General features: G+C 47.0%; 1 protein-coding gene across 4 annotated transcripts in view; it reads right to left on the bottom strand.

The window, feature by feature from the left end:
- GNB1 (G protein subunit beta 1) overlaps positions 1-19,379 on the bottom strand; it is a 107,110-nt gene that overhangs the window by 10,892 nt on the left and 76,839 nt on the right. For all 4 annotated transcript variants that reach the window (XM_030805135.1, XM_030805132.1, XM_030805133.1 and 1 more), the window contains 2 exons: positions 10,308-10,371; positions 8,379-8,541 (listed from right to left, as the gene is read on the bottom strand). In XM_030805135.1, the coding sequence (XP_030660995.1) occupies positions 8,379-8,541; positions 10,308-10,371 (227 nt within the window). The remainder of the gene's footprint in view (positions 1-8,378; positions 8,542-10,307; positions 10,372-19,379) is intronic.

The following is a 19,379-nucleotide window of genomic DNA, read 5'->3' on the forward strand; positions in this document are numbered from 1 at the left end:
ATAATTTACATGAGATGTTTGACTTTTTCTTATGAGGTATGTATTATGTTAGATGGTTCTGCCTAGCCAGAGGCCACTCTAAGTGTCTGTGCATGTTCAGGTTGGGGGGTGAGGTGTGTCCAGTGCGGCTGGAGAGCAGGATGGGGTGTCTGTGCATGTTCAGGTTGGGGGGTGAGGTGTGTCCAGTGAGGCTGGAGAGCAGGATGGGTGGTGCAGTGCCCAGGGTGCAAGCACACTCCATGAGGCCCAGTCTGTGCACAGAGACCAGGCCTAACCCCTTCTTCCAGGAAAGCCTCATAGGGCCTTCTGGCCAAGAGGCCACGAGTGGTGAAGATTGCAGACTCTGAAATCAGAAATACCTGGGCTCCACTGTCAGCATGGCAGCTGAGTAGCAGTGAAAGTTCCTGTAAGTTCTTTTAGAGTCCCAGCCTCCCCATGTAACTGGCGAATGGATGGGAGGAGCAGAGCTGTCTGTGCACATAAGAAGTTCTCAGTAAATGGAGACAGTTACTATTTCTGTTATTATTGAATTTGAACAAATTCCCTGGGTATGTGTGGGGGGACACTTCAGGTGAAAACACGCCCCTCCTCCCCTGGTGCGGGGGCCTATGCTGCCACCCTCTGGAAGCCTGCAGAGGGGCAGGGAAAACAGACCCTGAACAAAAGTGTACACCCAGTGAGGAGGTGCAAGGGCACAAAGGTGGCACCAAGTGCCTCAAACAGAGGCTGAAACGTGACCTGGGGACCTCGCAGTGGTCTGGTCATATAGGCAGTAGGTGTGAAGGGCTGTCCTGTGTCTCATAGGGACCACTGGCTGTAGGGACAAGGCTGTGAAAGTCCAGGCGAGAAGGGGTGGCTTGAAGAGAAGCAGGGCAGAGAGTGGAAGCGTAAGAGAAAGATGGGCTCCTGGGCATGTGGTGTCAGCAGAGGTGTCTCAAGGATAGAGCGAGTCTAGAGTCTAGAAAGGAGCAGATCACCAGGCTCTGGGAAGAGCACAGCATGGGTGCACACACTGCTCTACCCAGCATGGCTGCCGACCCGAAGACAGCAAAGCCAAGACGGACACACAAGCGTGGCCAGACGCAGCCCTGTGAGGAAACTTACCCAAGAACAGGACGATGGGCTTGAGAAACCATCCATCTACAAGGATGGTGTTTGCTGCAGCAATGTTTGTAATAAATTGTGGGAAACTGTGAACTGCCTAAATGTCTGACAATAGGAACAAATTAGTGTACCACACCATGAAACTCTCTACAGCTCCTGAGTTACAGAACGACAGTATAATGCTATAGTTATATAATACTGTATAATACTACTGCATACGTATTGTATAATACTGTAATTCTGGATGGAATTATAGGTCCCCCAACATAAAAGAAGATGATTCAAAGTTCCTTTCCAAATTTTTTTTTTTTTTTTTTTTTTTTTTGAGATGGAGTCTCGCTCTGTCACCCAGGCTGGAGTGCAGTGGCGCAATCTCTGCTCACTGCAACCTCCACCTCCCCGGTTCAGCACTTCTCCTGCCTCAGCCTCCCATGTAGCTGGGACTACAGGCACCTGCCACCCACATCCAGCTAATTTTTGTATTTTTAGTAGAGATGGGGTTTTGCCATGTTGGCAGGCTGGTCTTGCACTCCTAACATCAGGTGATCCACCCGCCTCAGCCTCCCAAAGTGCTGAGATTACAGGCATGAGCCACCGCACCCAGCCCCCTTTCCAAAATTTCTACAATGAACACACTTTGAAAGGTTTAGTTCTCCTGCCTGCACCCTGGAGAACATCCCTGTTGGGAGCAGGGGCAAGGAGACCCCACCCAAGGGAGGAGCACAGGACACACTGAAAGGCAGGCGGGCAAATGCCAAGAAGTCAGCCATGACCACGCCCAGTCCCCTCACTAGTCCTCCTCTGACAGGTGGTTTCAGGAGAACCTATGCTGCCCCAGGATCGGCTCCAAGGAGCAAAAATAAGACTGTGCTGGTGAGGCACAGGCTCAGCCTAGACCTGGAGGGAAAGGTGCCCAGCCCTGCACCGAGGCGTGCACAAGAGATGGGGAGCAGAGGTCTTTTCTTCAAGTTCAGTAAGAAGGAAAATCAAAGAGATGAGGAAGTAACTTGAAGATGTGAAAGTGAGGCTCAGAGGGGTGCACAGAGGAGTGCCCGGGAACCACAAGTGCCTCTATGATGGTGTGAGGCTGTGAGGCCCACCAGTGCAGCCGAGATGCCGGGGCTGATGACAGTGAGCCTCAAGCAGGCATCCCAGTCACCAGCTGCCCTGTTGTGGCTCCTAAAGCAGGGTTTACGGGGAGACAACATACATCCCCTTCTGTGTCCAAGCTTGTGAGGCCCGTCAGAAAAAAATCCACTATTTTCATGAATATAGAAAATGTTCTGCTTCTCACTATATGAAGATACTGTGCCTAAAAATCTCAAGTTTTGGCCACCACAGTGGGCTCTGTCACTGACAGCTGTGCACACTGTATCATGAAGGCCTTGGGCTGGACTTCTGATCAATGCTTATGTATCTGTAGCCATCTTGATCAGAATGATCCAGGAAAGGGCCGCCGTGTCTCCACTATCCAAGAGGTATGCAAAGAACAAAGCTCTAAGAGCAAGCATGGAGTCTCCCTGCATTGGCCCTTAGGGATCTGCTTTGATAAAAATCTGAGACTGGAGGCCGGGCACGGTGGCTCACGCCTGTAATCCCAGCACTTTGGGAGGCCGAGGCGGGCGGATCACAAGGTCAGGAGATCGAGACCATCCTGGCTAACACGGTGAAACCCCGTCTCTACTAAAAATACAAAAAATTAGCCGGGCGAGGTGGCAGGCGCCTGTAGTCCCAGCTACGCGGGAGGCTGAGGCAGGAGACTGGCGTGAACCCCGGGGGGCAGAGCCTGCAGTGAGCCGAGATCGCGCCACTGCACTCCAGCCTGGGTGACAGAGCGAGACTCCGTCTCAAAAAAAAAAAAAAAAATCTGAGACTGCATCAGAGGGCTGGAAATAAGCTTTTTTTGGAGACAGAGTTTCGCTCTTGTTGCCCAGGCTGGAGTGTAGTGGTGCGCTCTTGGCTCACTGCAACCTTGCCTGCTGGGTTCAAGTGATTCTCCTGCCTCAGGCTCCCGAGTAGCCGGGACTACAAGTGCATGCCACCACATCTGGCTAGTTTTTGTATTTTTTGTAGAGACGGAGTCTCCCTATGTCACCCAGACTCACAAACACTCTTAAGAGGCCAAATGTGTGTGTGTTTTTTAAATAACACAACTCCTTAGAAGTAAAATTTCATGAAATATGAAGGAAATAAAATTTCTAAAATATTGCTACTAATACCAGTTTTTTTATTTTCTTGAGTATTTTTGGCTTTCTTTCTTTAGTTTCAAAGACAAATACAGTCAGTGTTAAATCCAGCAACCTTTGATTACCAATGGAAACAGATGCACAGACTCTGATGGTCATGGGAAGGGACTGCTGAACATAGAGAACACCTTTCCAAAAAGGGTGCTGCATCAGACAGAGCTGTGTGGTTTACAGGGTCGGTGTGAGCTGCCTGGCTGGACTCCCAGCGATGGCCAGGGGCTCCTAATTGTAGGCATTACCTTCTCACAGAAACAACTATAAGCACTGCACAAAATACAAAACCAAACACCTGAAAGCATGAAAACAAGAGCAGGTAGAAACTGGAAGAGTCTCCCCTGGGAGAAACGAAAGGCAGGGCATGGTTTGTTCTTAAGGAGCTTTCCCTGAGGAAGGGACTGTCTGTGAAAACCCCAGGGCTACAGCCTCACACACAAGACCTGTGGCCAAGGTCTTCAAGAGCCAGTAGACAGATTACTGGGCAACCACAGCCAGAAAGCGAAAGGATAACAACTACAAAGAAGAAAGCCACAGAAAGGGAGTCCCAAACTACACACAAGCTGACCAGATATCCAACACCAGAAGTGCACAGGCATGCAGCCAGCGCAGAAAAGCTGAACAGAGGTTTCTGCTGCTGCCACACAAGAAAGACAGAGACAGACTGCCTGATACAACGCAACTAAACATCAGTTAGTTCTGGAGAACGTAACCGGACACAAAGTCTCTATGACACAACATTTACAATGTCCAGAATACAATTTGAAATTACTACATGTACTAAAAAAATAGCAAAATGTCACTCAGAATCCAGAGGAGAGATCCGCAAGGACCAACCTCAGGAAGATGAGATGCTGGGATCAGCACACAAGAACTCTAAAGGCAGCTATTAAACTCTCCTTATGGATGCCAAATAAAACATGCTATTATACAAGGACAGGGAATCTCAGCAGGAAAATAAAAAATTTCTCAATAAAAGCAATAGAAACTCTAGAACTGCAGAAGGAATATCTGACATAAAGAATCTGCTGGATAGCCTTACTTTATCAGAGGTAGCAAGTACATGAACTTGCATGGAAATAAAAAGGTTAAAAGCAAGTAAGCGGTGCTAACAACAACAAAAAGGAACAAATCTGAAGAAGTGGGAAAGTGATGAATAAGCCCCAGCCCCCGGAGCCTCGGGGACAGCACAGATGCGTTTGTATTGCAGCACAGAGGGGCAGGGACTCAGGACAGAGGACGCATTTGAAGACATGGTCTAAAACTTCCCAAATTTGGGGAAAGACAAATTTATAGATTCAACATGCCAAAGCGCAATAAATGCAAAGAAAATCACACCTAGACACCTATGTGCAAACTGCTAAAAACCAAAACAAATCTTTAGATTGCTAAAAAAAAGAAAAATAAATTAAAAAAAGAGTCAACTCATAATAATTCTAGATATCCAGCAAAAATACCCTTCAAGAATAAAGGCAAAATATAAATCTTAGAGAAATGAACACTAAGTGCTTTTGTGCTTTGCTAGCAGCAGACCTGAGACTTGCATTAACCATGACGTTCTGGGTAGGGCTCCCGGCCGACAGGACGCCCGCAGAAGGCACCTCTGCAGGAGAACGGGAAGGGCACTGGACATGGAAGCTCTCTCTGGAGGGCAGAGTAGATTTATTTCATTCTTTTCTCTTTGAGATGGAGTCTCACTCTGTCACCCAGGCTGGAGTGCAGTGGCGCAATCTCAGCTCACTGCAACCTCTGCTTCCCAGGTTCAAGTGATTCTCCTGCTTCAGCCTCCTGAGCAGCTGGGACTACAAGTGCATACCACCATGCTCGGCTAATTTTTGTATTTTTAGTAGACACGGGGTTTTGTCATGTTGGCCAGGCTGATCTCAAACTCCTGGCCTCAGGTGATCTGCTTGCCTCGGCCTCCCAAAGTGCTGGGATTACAGGCGTGAGCCAACCGTGCCCGGCCTATTTCATGCTTTTCATATTTATTCACATTGTAAGACCCCTAATTTCTTAAGAATGTTTAAAGAATACAACAACGCATCATGGAGCTAATAACACACACAGGTGTGATGCATATGAAAACCACAAGAGTGAGGAAGGGCAGACAGCAGGCCTGTGTGGCTGCGAGCTCCTTGCCTTTCCTATCAACTAGGACCATGGTAACTAGAGGACCGCGAGACATTGTGAATGTACACTGTAATCCCTAAAGACGCCACTAAGACATCAGGCAAAATAGTTTACCTACAAAGCCCACAGACAGAGTAAAATAGATTTCTTAAAAAATCAAGTAACCCAGGCCAGGCGTGGTGGCTCAGGCCTGTAATCAAGTAACTCAAAGGAAGGTAAGAAGGGAACAACCAAAAAACAAAAATGAAGGGACAAAAAGGTGGCAAAGTAGCAGAGCTACAGTAAGAAATATAAATGTGCAAAAGCATATTCCAAAGGCGGGCAGAAAAATCCAAGACCCAACAATGATGTGAGGTCTATAACGGACTATTTTCAAAGACACAGTTAAGCTCAAAGGACCCCCATGAAGGCAGGGCTGACTATATTAGTATCGGAAAAAGCAGCGGTTCCCAACAAAGAGCATTATGAGTGAGAAGGAACAGTTCATCATGAGAGCAGGGTCACAGGGTCAATTAATCACAAAGAGACAACAAACGTAAAGGCATCTACTGAAAGAGCTCAAGATATCTGAAGCACATATTGACAGAATTAACAGGAAGATTAGAAAATCCATCATCATTTTAACAGCCCTGCATGAGCATTTCATAGAAAGATATAGAAGATTTGAACATGCCAAAAATCTTGCTCTAATTAACATGTATGTAGAAAATGAGGCCCAGATACAACAAAAACACACATCATTCCCAAGTGCACACAGCGCGGCCACCATGACAGACCATCAGCTCCATTAAAAACAAGCCTCAAATGTCAAAGGACTGAAATGATACCGAGTGTGTTTTTAAGCACAATGGCAACTAATTAGAAATCAACAATAACTAAGAAAACTTCAGATATATAAAATTATACATCTAAATAACCCATAAGTCAAATAAGCACTCACAAGGATATTAAAAATTTCACATTGAATGATAATTAAAAGACAACATAGGCTGGGAGTGGTGGCTCAAGCCTGTAATCTCAGCACTTTGGGAGGCTGAGGCAGGCAGATCACTTGCGGTCAGGAGTTCAAGACCAGCCTGACCAACACAGCAAAACCCCATCTCTACTAAAAATACAAAAATTGGCCAGGCGTGGTGGTGGCACGCCTGTAATCTACTCGGGAGGCTGAGGCAGGAGAATCGCTTGAACCCAGGGGGTTGAGGTTTCAGTGAGCTGAGATTGCACCACTGTACTACAGCCTGGGTGACAGAGCGGGACTCCATCTTAAAAAAAAAAAAAAAGACAATATTAAAAAAATGTGTGTGATGCAGCTAAAGCCATGCTTAGAGGGAAATTTAAAGGGAAATTTAAAACTTTAAGTGATTATATTTGAAAAGGAAGCAAACCAGTGGCCTACAGATCTACTTTAGGCAGCTGGAAAATTAAGAAGAAGGCAACTCCAAAGTAAGCAGAAGGCAGGAAAGAACAGAGAACAGAAATCAACAACAGCAGCGGCATTATCTTTCAAAGGACAAGGTTATACTTGTAATCTGGCCAAAATTAACTTATTTAACAGACTGCTTAATGGGTGTCAACTGTAGTACTAGTGACTCCATGAACTGATTTCTTTGGCTGCATGTGAAGTGGGCGGAGTGATCAAAAAGTACTGGGGCATAAAATGTCTGAGAACAGATAATATAGCCAGAGAGGTAAAATATTAGAATAGGACATCCTCTTTCAGCAAATGTATGCCTTTCATGATGAATTAGTGTCGCAAGTAAACAAAATCTTGGTGAGGTAATAGACTACCTAGCACTTAAGGCCACAAGGCTCTAATTCTGCCTCATTTGCAGAGACAGGGTCTCGCTTTCGCCCAGCCTGGAGTGCATAGCTCCCTGCAGCCTCAACCACCCAGGCTTGAGCCATCCTCCCGAGGAGCTGGGACCATAGGTGTGTGCCACTGTACATGGCTGTTTTTCATTTTTTTGTAGAGAAGGGGTCTAGCTTTGTTGCCCCAGCTGGTCTCGAACCCCTGGCTCCAAGCTATCCTCCTACCTTGGCCTCCCAGAGTGTTGCAGTTACAGGCATGAGCCACCATGTCCAGTGCAAATCCACAGGTTTCTTACTGGTAAAGGCATATCAGGCTTGGTTTTAGTTTCATTTTCAGAAAACTTCTGGCCATTACTGTGACTTTTATTTGAACCAGTCTCATTTAATGATTCATAAGGCCGAGCGCGGCGGCTCACACCTATAATCCCAGCACTTTGGGAGGCTAAGGCAGGCGGATAACGAGGTCAGGAGTTCAAGACCACCCTGGCCAATACAACAAAACCCCGCCTCTATTAAAAACAGAAAAATTAGCTGGGCATGGTGGCGGACACCTGTGGTCCCAGCTACTTGGGAGGCTGAGGCAGGAGAATCGCTTGAACCCAGGAGTCAGAGGTTGCAGTAAGCCAAGAATGTGCTGCTGCACTCCAGCCTGGGTGACACAATGAGACTCTATCTTAAAAAAAAAAAAAAAAGGCTGGGCATGGTGGCTCACGCCTGTAATCCCAGCACTTTGGGAGGCTGAGGTGGGTGGATCACGAGGTTAGGAGATCGAGACCATCCTGGCTAACACGGTGAAACCCCGTCTCTACTAAAAATACAAGAAAGAAATTAGCCGGGTGTGGTGGCAGGCGCCTGTAGTCCCAGCTACTCAGGAGGCTGAGGCAGGAGAATGGCGTGAACCCAGGAGGCGGAGGTTGCAGTGAGCCGAGATCACGCCACTGCACTCCAGCCTGGGCAACAGAGGGAGACTCCACCTCAAAAAAAAAATAATTAATTAATTAAAAAATGATTGATAAAAAGTGAGTATCCAAAGCATATAATGTACCCCAGGTAAACAACTTGTGTCACTTGAAGGTTATGAACAAGGACGGGTACCTGTGTGTCCTGCCAGCTCACGACTCACGCGCACGTTCCCCTCACGAGTTTTCAGATTGTAAATGGAGCAAATGTTATCCAGGCCACCACAGGCCACATAGTTCCCAGAAGGGGCATATGCACAGGTCATGACCCAGGAGGAGCGCAGAGGGATGGCGTGGACCTAATGACAGAAAGACAGATGATGCAAACACCTTTATGTTCAAAAACACTGACACTAGGATTTTCTCATCTCCAACTTTCATTGCAAAGGAGGTATCAGAACAAAATAAGAGCCAAAATTATCTAGAGAGCGATTCCCATATGTGGCCACTCAGGTGAAGCATACTTAATGAGAAGTCCAGTGTTGCACATGGGATTCAAATTCAATCCACACAATCCAGTTTTACTGAAGTCACAACTTATGATTAGGTGGGGTCTTAACAGTAGTGCTGCCCACTCATCAAAACCACATTATTAGGCCGGGTGCGGTCACTCACGCCTGTAATCCCAGCACTTTGGGAGGCTAAGTTGGGTGGATCACCTGAGGTCAGGAGTTCAAGACCAGCCTAGCCAACATGGTGAAACCCCATGTCTCTACTAAATATACCAAAATTAGCCGGGCGTGATGGCACATGCCTGTAATCCTAGCACTTTGGGAGGCTAAGGCGGGTGGATCACCTGAGGTCAGGAATTTGAGACCAGCCTGGCCTCAAATTGGTGAAACCCCGTCTGTGCTAAAATACAAAAATTAGCTGGGTGTGATGGTGGGCGCCTGTAATCCCAGCTACTCAAGGAGGCTGAAGCAGGAGAGTCGCTTGAACCAGGAGGGTGGAGGCTGCAGTGAGCAGAGATCGCACCACTGTACTCCAGCCAGGGCGATAAGAGCAATGCTCCATCTCAAAAAAACAAAAAAACAAAAAACAAAACAAAAAACAAAACAAAAAACCCCACACATATTGGAAGGAAAACACTGCATTATTCTGTCAAATGGCCATGAACTTATTTGAAAACAAAAAATTTTTTTTCAAGATGGAGTTTCGCTCTTGTTGCCCAGGTTTGAGTGCAGTGGCGTGATCTAGGCTCACTGCAACCTCTGCCTCCTGGGTTCAAGCAATTCTCCTGCTTCCGCCTCCTGAGTAGCTGGGATTACAGGCGCCTGCCACCACTCCTGGCTAATTTTTTGTATTTTTAGTAGAGACGAGATTTCACCATGTTGGCTAGGCTGGTCTCAAACTCCTGATCTCAGGTGATCCACCTGCTTCAGCCTCCCAAAGTGCTGGAATTACAGGTGTGAGCCCCTGCACCCAGCCGAAAACAAAAGATTTTTACGGAATAACCAAAATGGACATTCCTATAATCTACCTTGCCACATCTCTCCCAGTGTTTTAGATCTGCTATAATTAATGCAATCATTTATACACATTTAGTATTCTCTAGTAAAATAAACTGAATTACATCTTTTACGTATATGTTTGGACCAATGACAATACTTTTTATTCAAAACAATACAATTTGGATTAAGTCTTGAAAATAACATAAATTACACTTTAAAGTATGATGTCTTTCAGATGATCTCTTCTAAAAACTAGTAATTGAATGAAAAGCGATACTTCTGCACTCTATAAATAAAACATGAAACTTCCCAGACTCTGCTAAAACTGGAATTGAGGTCTCCTAGAGACACAGAAGGTCCTTAGCTCCCACCAGCTTGGTAAGGAGATGATGGACAACAGCACAGCTGTGCCTGGTCCAGAGGAAGAGACCCTCACAGGTGCCGGCACGTGACTCAGCTTCTATCTCACCTGCACAACTTCACTACTAACAAACAGAGCTTGCCGCTACTGCCTTCCCTATCCTGTATTATGTGATTTAACAAAAATGAATCCAGAGCTTAAAACCCTGTTTCCTGGGTTGGTTTTCCAAGGAAGGGAATTTTCCAGTCCCTACCTTGTTGGTGGTGTAGCTGTCCCAGATGATAAGTTTACCATCCTGCGAGGCACTGACGAGAAGCCTGGAGGGACAGACAAAAGCAAACCTATCAGTACCGCACAACACAAAAAGTGTACAAGGGCAACAGACTAAAACCCAGACTCTGGTGACTTATGTGCTCCCATGTTACATGTGCTTCAGACAAAGCCACTTATTTATAAGAAAAAAAATCTCTGGTCGGGCACAGTAGCTCACGTCTGTAATCCCAGCACTTTGGGAGGCCGAGGCAGGCAGATCACATGAGGTCAGGAGTTCAAGACCAGCCTGGCCAACATGGCGAAACCCTGTCTCTACTAAAAATACAAAAATTAGCCGGGCATGGTAGTGCGTGTCTGTAATCCCAGCTACTTGGGAGGCTGAGGCAGAAGAATCGCTTGAACCTAGGAGGCGGAGGTTACAGTGAGCCAAAATCATGCCACTGGACACCAGCCTGGGCAACAGAGCGAGACACTGTTGAAAAGAAAGAAAAGAAAGACAGAAAAGAAAAGAAAAAAAAGAGAAAAGAAAAAAGAAAGGAAGGAAGGAAGGAACGGAAGGCTCTAAATGTCAGACCAACTTTAAAAGCATGAACGAAAACACTGTCACAGACCACAGTTGAGAGTGGAGAGTGCCTGGCCCCAACCGAATGCAGGCCACATCACCCCTGGCACCCATTCCCTTTGTCAGCTGAGACAGGGTGACATCATTTCATAAGTGCTTCTGTTTGGTTTCATTACAAATCAAATTAGAGGCTCATCTCTTTAATCCCAACACTTTGGGAGGCCAAGGTAGGTGGATCACAGGAGTTTGAGACTAGCATGGCCGGCATGGTAAAATCCCGTCTCCACTACAAAAACACAAAAAAATAGCTGGGTATGGTAGTGCATGCCTGTAATCCTAGCTACTCAGGAGGCTGAGGTGGGAGAACTGCTTGAACCCAGGAGGCGGAGGTTGCAGTGAGCCGAGATTGTGCCACTGCACTCTAGCCTGGGCAACAGAGCGAGACCCTGACTGGAAAAAAAAAAACAAACGAAAGAACAAACCACTTTTAGACGTTCCAAATTCAGGAAACATTTCTCACCCAAAATATACCCCATGAAATTTCCCAGACTGAGCTAAAATTGGAATCAAGGTCTCCTAGAAACCAAAGGAGGCGTTCCCTCCTCACCTGCTTGGTAAACAACAGCATCAATGCGCATGGTCCGGGAGCAGAGACCAGTAACTATCATGAATTTTTTCTTTTTTTCTTTTTGAGATGGAATCTCGCTCTGTGGCCCAGGCTGGAGTGCAGTGGCGCCATCTCAGCTCACTGCAAGCTCCACCTCCGGGGTTCATGCCATTCTCCTGCTTCAGTCTCCCGAGTAGCTGGGACTACAGGCGCTCACCACCACACCCAGCTAATTCTTTTTTTTTATTTTTTTGAGACGGAGTCTCGCTCTGTCGCCCAGGCTGGAGTGCAGTGGCGCAATCTCGGCTCACTGCAAGCTCCGCCTCCCGGGTTCACGCCATTCTCCTGCCTCAGCCTCTCTGAGTAGCTGGGACTACAGGCGCCCGCCACCACGCCCGGCTAATTTTTTTGTATTTTTAGTAGAGACGGGGTTTCACCGTGGTCTCGATCTCCTGACCTCGTGATCCGCCCGCCTCGGCCTCCCAAAGTGCTGGGATTACAAGCGTGAGCCACCGCGCCCGGCCGCTAATTCTTTTTGTATTTTTAGAAGACATGGGGTTTCCCCATGTTAGCCAGGCTGGTCTCCAACTCCTGGCCTCAAGTGATCCGCCCGCCTTGGCCCCCCAAAGTGTTGGGATTACAGGCATAAGCCACAGTGCCTCAAAACGCAGGTTTTAACTATTTCGGCTGTGAACATGTGTGGCTTCTTAAAGCTGACCTAAAGCTGGAGTAACGCTCTTTCAAGTTTTGTTGATAACTCTGACACTTTTAATATCAAACTAGATGTTTTGATACACTAAGTACTAACTTTCTTTACAAAGGTGTCAATGAGTTTAACAACAAATAAAAACCTTTTCACCTGCACTTTATTACAAAATTTATCACAGAACTAAAAACTAAGTGCAGGCTCCCATCCTATTATTTTTCAGATGCAATTCTTTTTTTTTTTTTTTTTTTGAGACAGAGTCTCACTCTGTCACCCAGGCTGGAGCTCGCTCCAACCTCTGCCTCCCAGGTTCAAGCAATTCTCGTGCGTCAGCCTTCCCAGTAGCTGGAATTACAGGTGTGCACCACCATGCCTGGCTACTTTTTTGTATTTTTAGTAGAGACAGGGTTTTGCCATGCTGGTCTTGAACTCCTGAGCTCAATCTGCCTACCTCGGCCGGGATTACAGGCGTTAAGCCACTGCACCCAGCCTTCAGATGCAATTCTTAAAGCAAACTTCTCAATCCAGGTTGTCATCAACATATTAAACATTTAAAATTATTTCAACATAATGGTATAAAGTTCGCTCTCTATCTCTATTTCTGCCCAGCCCTTCTGAGACTTTCTGTCGAGTATCAGAGTTGATCTAAAGCAGCTCATCCTCCTAGATTAGGAGGATCACCTTTACAGAGGTCTCCCGGTCAGAGAGCTTAATAACTGCTGACTTCCAGAGGGATTAGGGACACGTAAGCTGTCCACTGATCCTCCAGAAGGTGAGAGAAGACATGCCTCCTAGTCCCGGGTCAGGGAGCTGTTGGAGAGTTGGGTTCACATTGCCTGGTAGTGCCTTTACCTACTCAAAAATCAATTATCTGAGGTGCCACTCACCTAGAACATAGAGGCAAGGGCCAGGAAGCAAGCTAAAGGGCTCCAGGACCCTGAACGTAGCTGCCAAAAATCAAAACACCTAATGCCCTTCATTTTACTCAAAGGAGGGAGGGTGGTGGCTCATGCCTGTAACCCCAGCACTTTGGGAGGCTGAGATAAGAGGATTGGTTAAGTCCAGGAGTTTGAAACCAACATGGGCAACAAAGGGAGACGCTGTCTCCACAAAATATATATTTTTTTGAGACGGAGTCTCGCTCTGTCGCCCAGGCTGGAGGATCTCGGCTCACTGCCAGCTCCGCCTCCCGGGTTCATGCCATTCTCCTGCCTCAGCCTCCCGAATAGCTGGGACTATAGGCACCTGTCACCACACCCGGCTAATTTTTTTTTTTTTTTTTGTATTTTTAGTAGAGATGAGGTTTCACCGTGTTAGCCAGGATGGTCTCGATCTCCTGACCTCATGATCCGCCTACCTCGGCCTCCCAAAGTGCTGGGATTACAGGCTTGAGCCACTGCGCCTGGCCCACAAAAAATATTTTTTAAAAATTAGCTGGGCACAGTGATGTGCACCTGTGGTACCAGCTACTCAGGAGGCTGAGGCAGGAGGATTGCTTGAGCACAGCAGTTCAAGGCTGAATTCAGTAAGCTAGGATCGCACCACTGCATTCTAGCCTGGACAACAGAGTGAGACCCAGCCTCAAAAAAAAAAAAAAAAAAAGTCGCCTTTTAGTACAAATATATTGATAAAGATATTACAAATGTACATCTGATACATTAATACATACATACATAACAAGTAATCATTGTGGGCCTCGCATGTAGTTTTCTTTTTTGTTTGTTTTTTTGAGACAGAGTCTCACTCTGTCACCCAGGTTGGAGTGCAGTGGTGCAATCTTGGCTCACTGCAACCTCTGCCTCCTGGGTTCAAGCAATTATCCTGCCTCAGCCTCCTGAGTAGCTGGGATCACAGGCACCCACCACCAAGCCTAGTTAACTTTTGTTATTTTTGGCAGAGACAGGGTTTCACCATACTAGGCAGGCTGGTCTCAAACTCCTGACCTCAGGTGATCCACCTGCCTCAGCCTCCCAAAGTGCTGGGATTATAGGCGTGAACCATGGTGCCTGGCCTCTCATGTAGCTTTATTTGTGTTTTGTTTTGTTTTTTGAGGCAGAGTCTTGATCCGTCACCCAGGCGGGACTGCAATGTGCATGTGTGTGTGTGTGTGTGTGTGGTGTGTGTGTGTGTGTATATATATATATATATATATATATATATTTTTTTTTTTTTTTTTTTTTTTTTTTCGTTTTTTGAGATGGAGTCTCACTCTGTTGCCCAGGCTGGAGTGCAGTGGTGTGATCTTGGCTCACTGCAACCTCCACCTCCTGGGTTCAAGCAATTCTCCCACCTCAGCCTCTTGAGTAGCTGAAACTACAGGCGCTCGCCACCACACCTGGCTAATTTTTGTATTTTTAGTAGAGACGGGGTTTCACCATGTGGGCCAGGCTGGTCTCGAACTCCTGAACTCAAGCGATCCACCTGACTTGGCCTCCCAAAGTGCTGGGGTTACAGGTGTGAGCCACCGCGTCTAGCCTCATGTAGTTTTGTTTTTTTTTTTTTGTTTTGTTTTTTTTTTTGAGATGGAGTCTCACTCTGTCACCCAGGCTGGAGTGCAGTGGCGCAATCTCGGCTCACTGCAACCTCCGCCCCCCAGGTTCAAGCAATTCTCCTGCCTCAGCCTCCTGAGTAGTTGGGATTACAGGCGCGCTGTAATTTTTGTACTTTCAGTAGAGATGGGGTTTCACCATCTTGCCCAGGCTGGTCTTGAACTCCTGAGCTCATGATCCACCCATCTCGGCCTCCCAAAGTGCTGGGATTACAGGCGTGAGCCACCACGTCCGGCCGCCTCATGTAGTTTTGAAAGACAAACTAGGCCAGGCACGGTGGCTCACGCCTGTAATCCCAGCACTTTGGGAGGCCGAGGCGGGCGGATCACGAGGTCATGAGATTGAGACCATCCTGGCTAACACAGTGCAATCCTGTGTCTACTAAAAAGACAACAAAAAAAATTAGCTGGGCGTGGTGGTGGGTGCCTGTAGTCCCAGCTACTTGGGAGGCTGACGCAGGAGAATGGCGTTAACCCAGAAGACAGAGCTTGCAGTGAGCTGAGATAGCACCACTGCCCTCTAGCCTGGGCGACAGCGAGACTCCGTCTCAAAAAAAAAAAAAGAAAGAAAGACAAATTAGTAGTCATTTCTACTGTTTCAGAGTGTCCATAAATCAAACAAACACGGTGAAAGACATGGTATTCATAGGCCAGAAACAGTGGCTCACGCCTATAATCCCAGCACTTTGGGAGGCTGAGGCAGGTGGATCACCAGGTCAGGAGATCGAGAACATCTCGGCTAACACGATGAAACCCCATCTCTACTAAAAATACAAAAAATTAGCCGGGTGCAGTGGCGGACGCCTGTAATCCCAGCTACTCAGGAGGCTGAGGTAGGAGAATGGCATGAACCCGGGAGGCGGAGCTTGCAGTGAGCCGAGATAGCACCACTGTAGTCCGGCCTGGGCGGAAGAGCAAGACTCCATCTCAAAAAAAAAGAAAAAAAAAATTAGCCGGGCGTGGTGGCGGGTGCCTGTAGTCCCAGCTACTTGGGAGGCTGAGGCAGGAGAATAGCGTGAACCTGGGAGGCAGAGCTTGCAGTGAGCCAAGATCGCACCACTGTACTCCAGCCTGGGTGACAGAGCGAGACTGCGTCTCAAAAAAAAAGAACTGGTATTCATAAATTATAGCTTTAAGTCATGAAAAAAATCTTAAGCAATAGAACATTTGTTTATGAAGGCAGGAAATATGAAGATTAAAGAAAATATATACCCTCCCCACTCTGTCATGCTGTGGGGGGCAGGGGGAGGGACAGCATTAGGAGAAATACCTAATGTAAATGATGAGTTAACGGGTGCAGCAAACCAACATGGCATATGTATTCCTATGTAACAAACCTGCACATTGTGCACATGTACCCTAGAACTTAAAGAAAAAAAAAAAGGGGAGGCTTGTGGAACAAGAATATAGATATGTATGTATACACACACACACACACCCTCCCCCCAAAAAACCTCTTTTGGACCTTAAAGAGGCAAACACTGGCCTATCCAGAAAAAAACAGCTATTTAGAACAAGCAATCTCTAGAAGGCTCTGGAAAGCAGAGGTTCTCCATAATATCATTTTGGTTTTCTCATGACTGTGCAATTATACAACAAATGCCATGCACCTAGCACCCTGTCCAAGAACATGGACCAACGTGACACCCCAGCCTCCCACAGGCCTCACTGAAGACCGCCTTGCTCACAGGGTGGCCATGACTCTGAACTTGATCCTGCTTTGTCAGCCCTTGCTTTTCTTCCTTCTAATCCTGGGGCTTTCAAGGCACAAAGTGTGTTTGAGACAGACGAAACATAAAGCCTCCCATGTAAGGATCTGGCGCCCACCCCACCCACCCTGAGCCCCCAGCCCCACCTCCACTGCTCAGTTCACACACCCATCTCTTCGATCCCTGAACACACCTGCCTGCAGGTCACTCTCATCCCTTCCAGACACCCAGTCCAGAGCCCAGCTGGTGAAGGAGACACATTACTTGGCAGTGCGGTGCTCTGAGTACCTGAACACTGCCCAGCAACAGCACTGTCTACTCCACTAACCTGCCTAATCTGCACATCAGTGTTACGACACATGGAGGAAAGGCCCCAGAGGTAACATACTGTTTTGTTTTCCATCTACTTTTGACAATAAATTCTAACATAGATAGACTAGTAACAACATTTTCTTTTTTTTTTTTTGAGATGGAGTCTCGCTCTGTCGCCCAGGCTGGAGTGCAGTGGCACAATCTCGGCTCACTGCAAGCTCTGCCTCCTGGGTTCACGCCATTCTCCTGCCTCAGCCTCTCCGAGTAGCTGGGACTACAGGCGCCCACCACCACGCCCGGCTAATTTTTTTTGTATTTTTAGTAGAGACGGGGTTTCACCGTGGTCTCGATCTCCTGACTTCGTGATCCGCCCGCCTCGGCCTCCCAAAGTGCTGGGATTACAGGCGTGAGCCACCGCGCCCAGCCAACATTTTTTTTCTTTTTTTTTTTTGAGTCAGAATGTCACTCTGTCACCCAGTGGTGCAATTTCGGCTCACCGTAACCTCTGCGTGCCTCAGCCTTCCAAGTAGCTGGGACTACAGCTACCATGACCAGCTAATTTTAAAATTTTTAGTAGAGATGGGGTTTTGCCATGTTGGCCAGGAGGCTGGTCTCGAACTCCTGACCTCAAGTGATCCGCCCACCTTGGCCACCCAAAGTGCTGGGATTACAGGCATGCGCCACTGCATCCGGCCAGAACACTTTTTAAAAAACTCTTTTTGATTTTTTTAAAGGAGTAACTTTGAATTCACAAAGTATATTCTTACTTATTCAGATATTAATTTAGAGACAGGGTCTCACTCTGTCGTGCAGGCTGAAACATAGTGGGGTGATCTCGACTCACTGCAAGCTCTGCTTCCCTCACTCCTGGGTTCAAGTGATCCTCCCACCTCAGCCTCCTGAGTAGCTGGGACTCCAGGTGCGCACCACAACAACTAACTTATTTTTGTACTTTTTGTAGAGAAGGGGTCTCGCCACGTGACCTAGGCTGATCTTGAACTCCTGGGCTCAAGCCATTCGCCTGCCTTGGTCTCCCAAAGTGCTGGGATGAGAAGCATGAGCCAATGTGCCTGGTTACCTATTTATTTTGAATATTAAAGCAATTTTTAACAAGTAATTATATGTATATTTATGGAGTGCAATGTGATATTTTGATATATATCCACATTGTGAAATAAATCAATCAAGCTCATCAACACACCCATCACTTCCCATTTGCTCTGTGGTAGGAACACAGTCTATTAACAATTTTGAAACACACGTTATTATGAACTAGTCTCCGTGCTGTGTGGCACATTTCTAAAATGTATTCCTAACTAAAACTCTGTACCCTCAGAACATCATCTCCCCACTTCCCCACCCTCCCCCTTCCCACTTTTATTCTGACTCCTACCCTCACTGGAACCATCATGCGAGCTCTCATTTGCATATGGAATTGTATGGGATACTATATAGAACAAACTAAAGATAGAATCTTTTGTTCTCTAGCTGTTTGTGCTCTAAAGCGGACAATTTCACGAACAAAGAAAAAGCCAAGCAGAAAATTCCACGCTAACAACAGAATACAAAGAAATACTACTCAAAAGAAGGGCATGTTAAAAATTATGTCAGGTGCTTGAACGAGCATGTCACAGTTACACAAATCAAACAGTACTTTATTAAATTATTTGGATAGAACAGGCAGCAAATAAGACTTTGTAATAGCCTCTAAATCAGAGTGTGGGGTCACGGAGGTGAGATGCCTGGTGGGGAAGCAAGGGGTATAATTTAAAGCACAAGAAATAGGCTAGAAGTGGTGGTGGCTCACACTATAATCTCAGCACTTTGGGAGGCTGAGGTGGAAGGATCTAGGGGCCAGGAGTTTGAGACCAGTGTCAGCAACAAAGGGAGACCGTGTCTCTATAAAAAACCAAAAAATATTAGCCAGGCATGGTGGCACATGCCTGTGGCCTACACCACTTGGGAGGCTGAGTAGGAAGGGTTGCTGGAGCCTAGGAGGTCGAGGCTGCAGTGAGATATGATCACACCACTGCACTCCAGCATGACTGACAGAGTGAGACCCTGTCTCAAAAAAAAAAAAAAAAAAAAATGGGCGCAGTGGCTCACACCTGTAACCCCAGCACTTTGGGAGGCCAAGGTGGGTGGATCACAAGGTCAGGAGAGCCAGACCATCCTGGCTAACACGGTGAAACCCCATCTCTACTAAAAATACAAAAAAATTAGCCGGGCATGGTGGTGGGCACCTGTAGTCCCAGCCACTCGGGAGGGTGAGGCAGGAGAATGGCGTGAACCCAGGAGGCGGAGCTTGCAGTGAGCCGAGATTGCGCCACTGCACTCCAGCCTGGGCGACACAGCGAGACTCCGTCTTAAAAAAAAGAAAAAAAAAGAAAAGAAAAGAAAAAATAGGAGCCCATGAAGGGAATTATCTCTTGGGATGGTAAACCAAAGGAAGGCAGGGCAGACAGGCCAGATGAGAGAATGGTGAGAGGAGCTCACAGCGCGTTCCCATGTGTCTGCTGCAGCAAAGCACACACAGCACGATGCTGTTCTAAGGCTCAATACACTTAATCCCTCAGGATCCTCGGAGAAGGTTCTGTGATTTCCTGAG

The sequence above is a fragment of the Nomascus leucogenys genome, chromosome 24 (assembly GCF_006542625.1).
Source record: "Nomascus leucogenys isolate Asia chromosome 24, Asia_NLE_v1, whole genome shotgun sequence".
NCBI lineage: Eukaryota > Metazoa > Chordata > Mammalia > Primates > Hylobatidae > Nomascus > Nomascus leucogenys.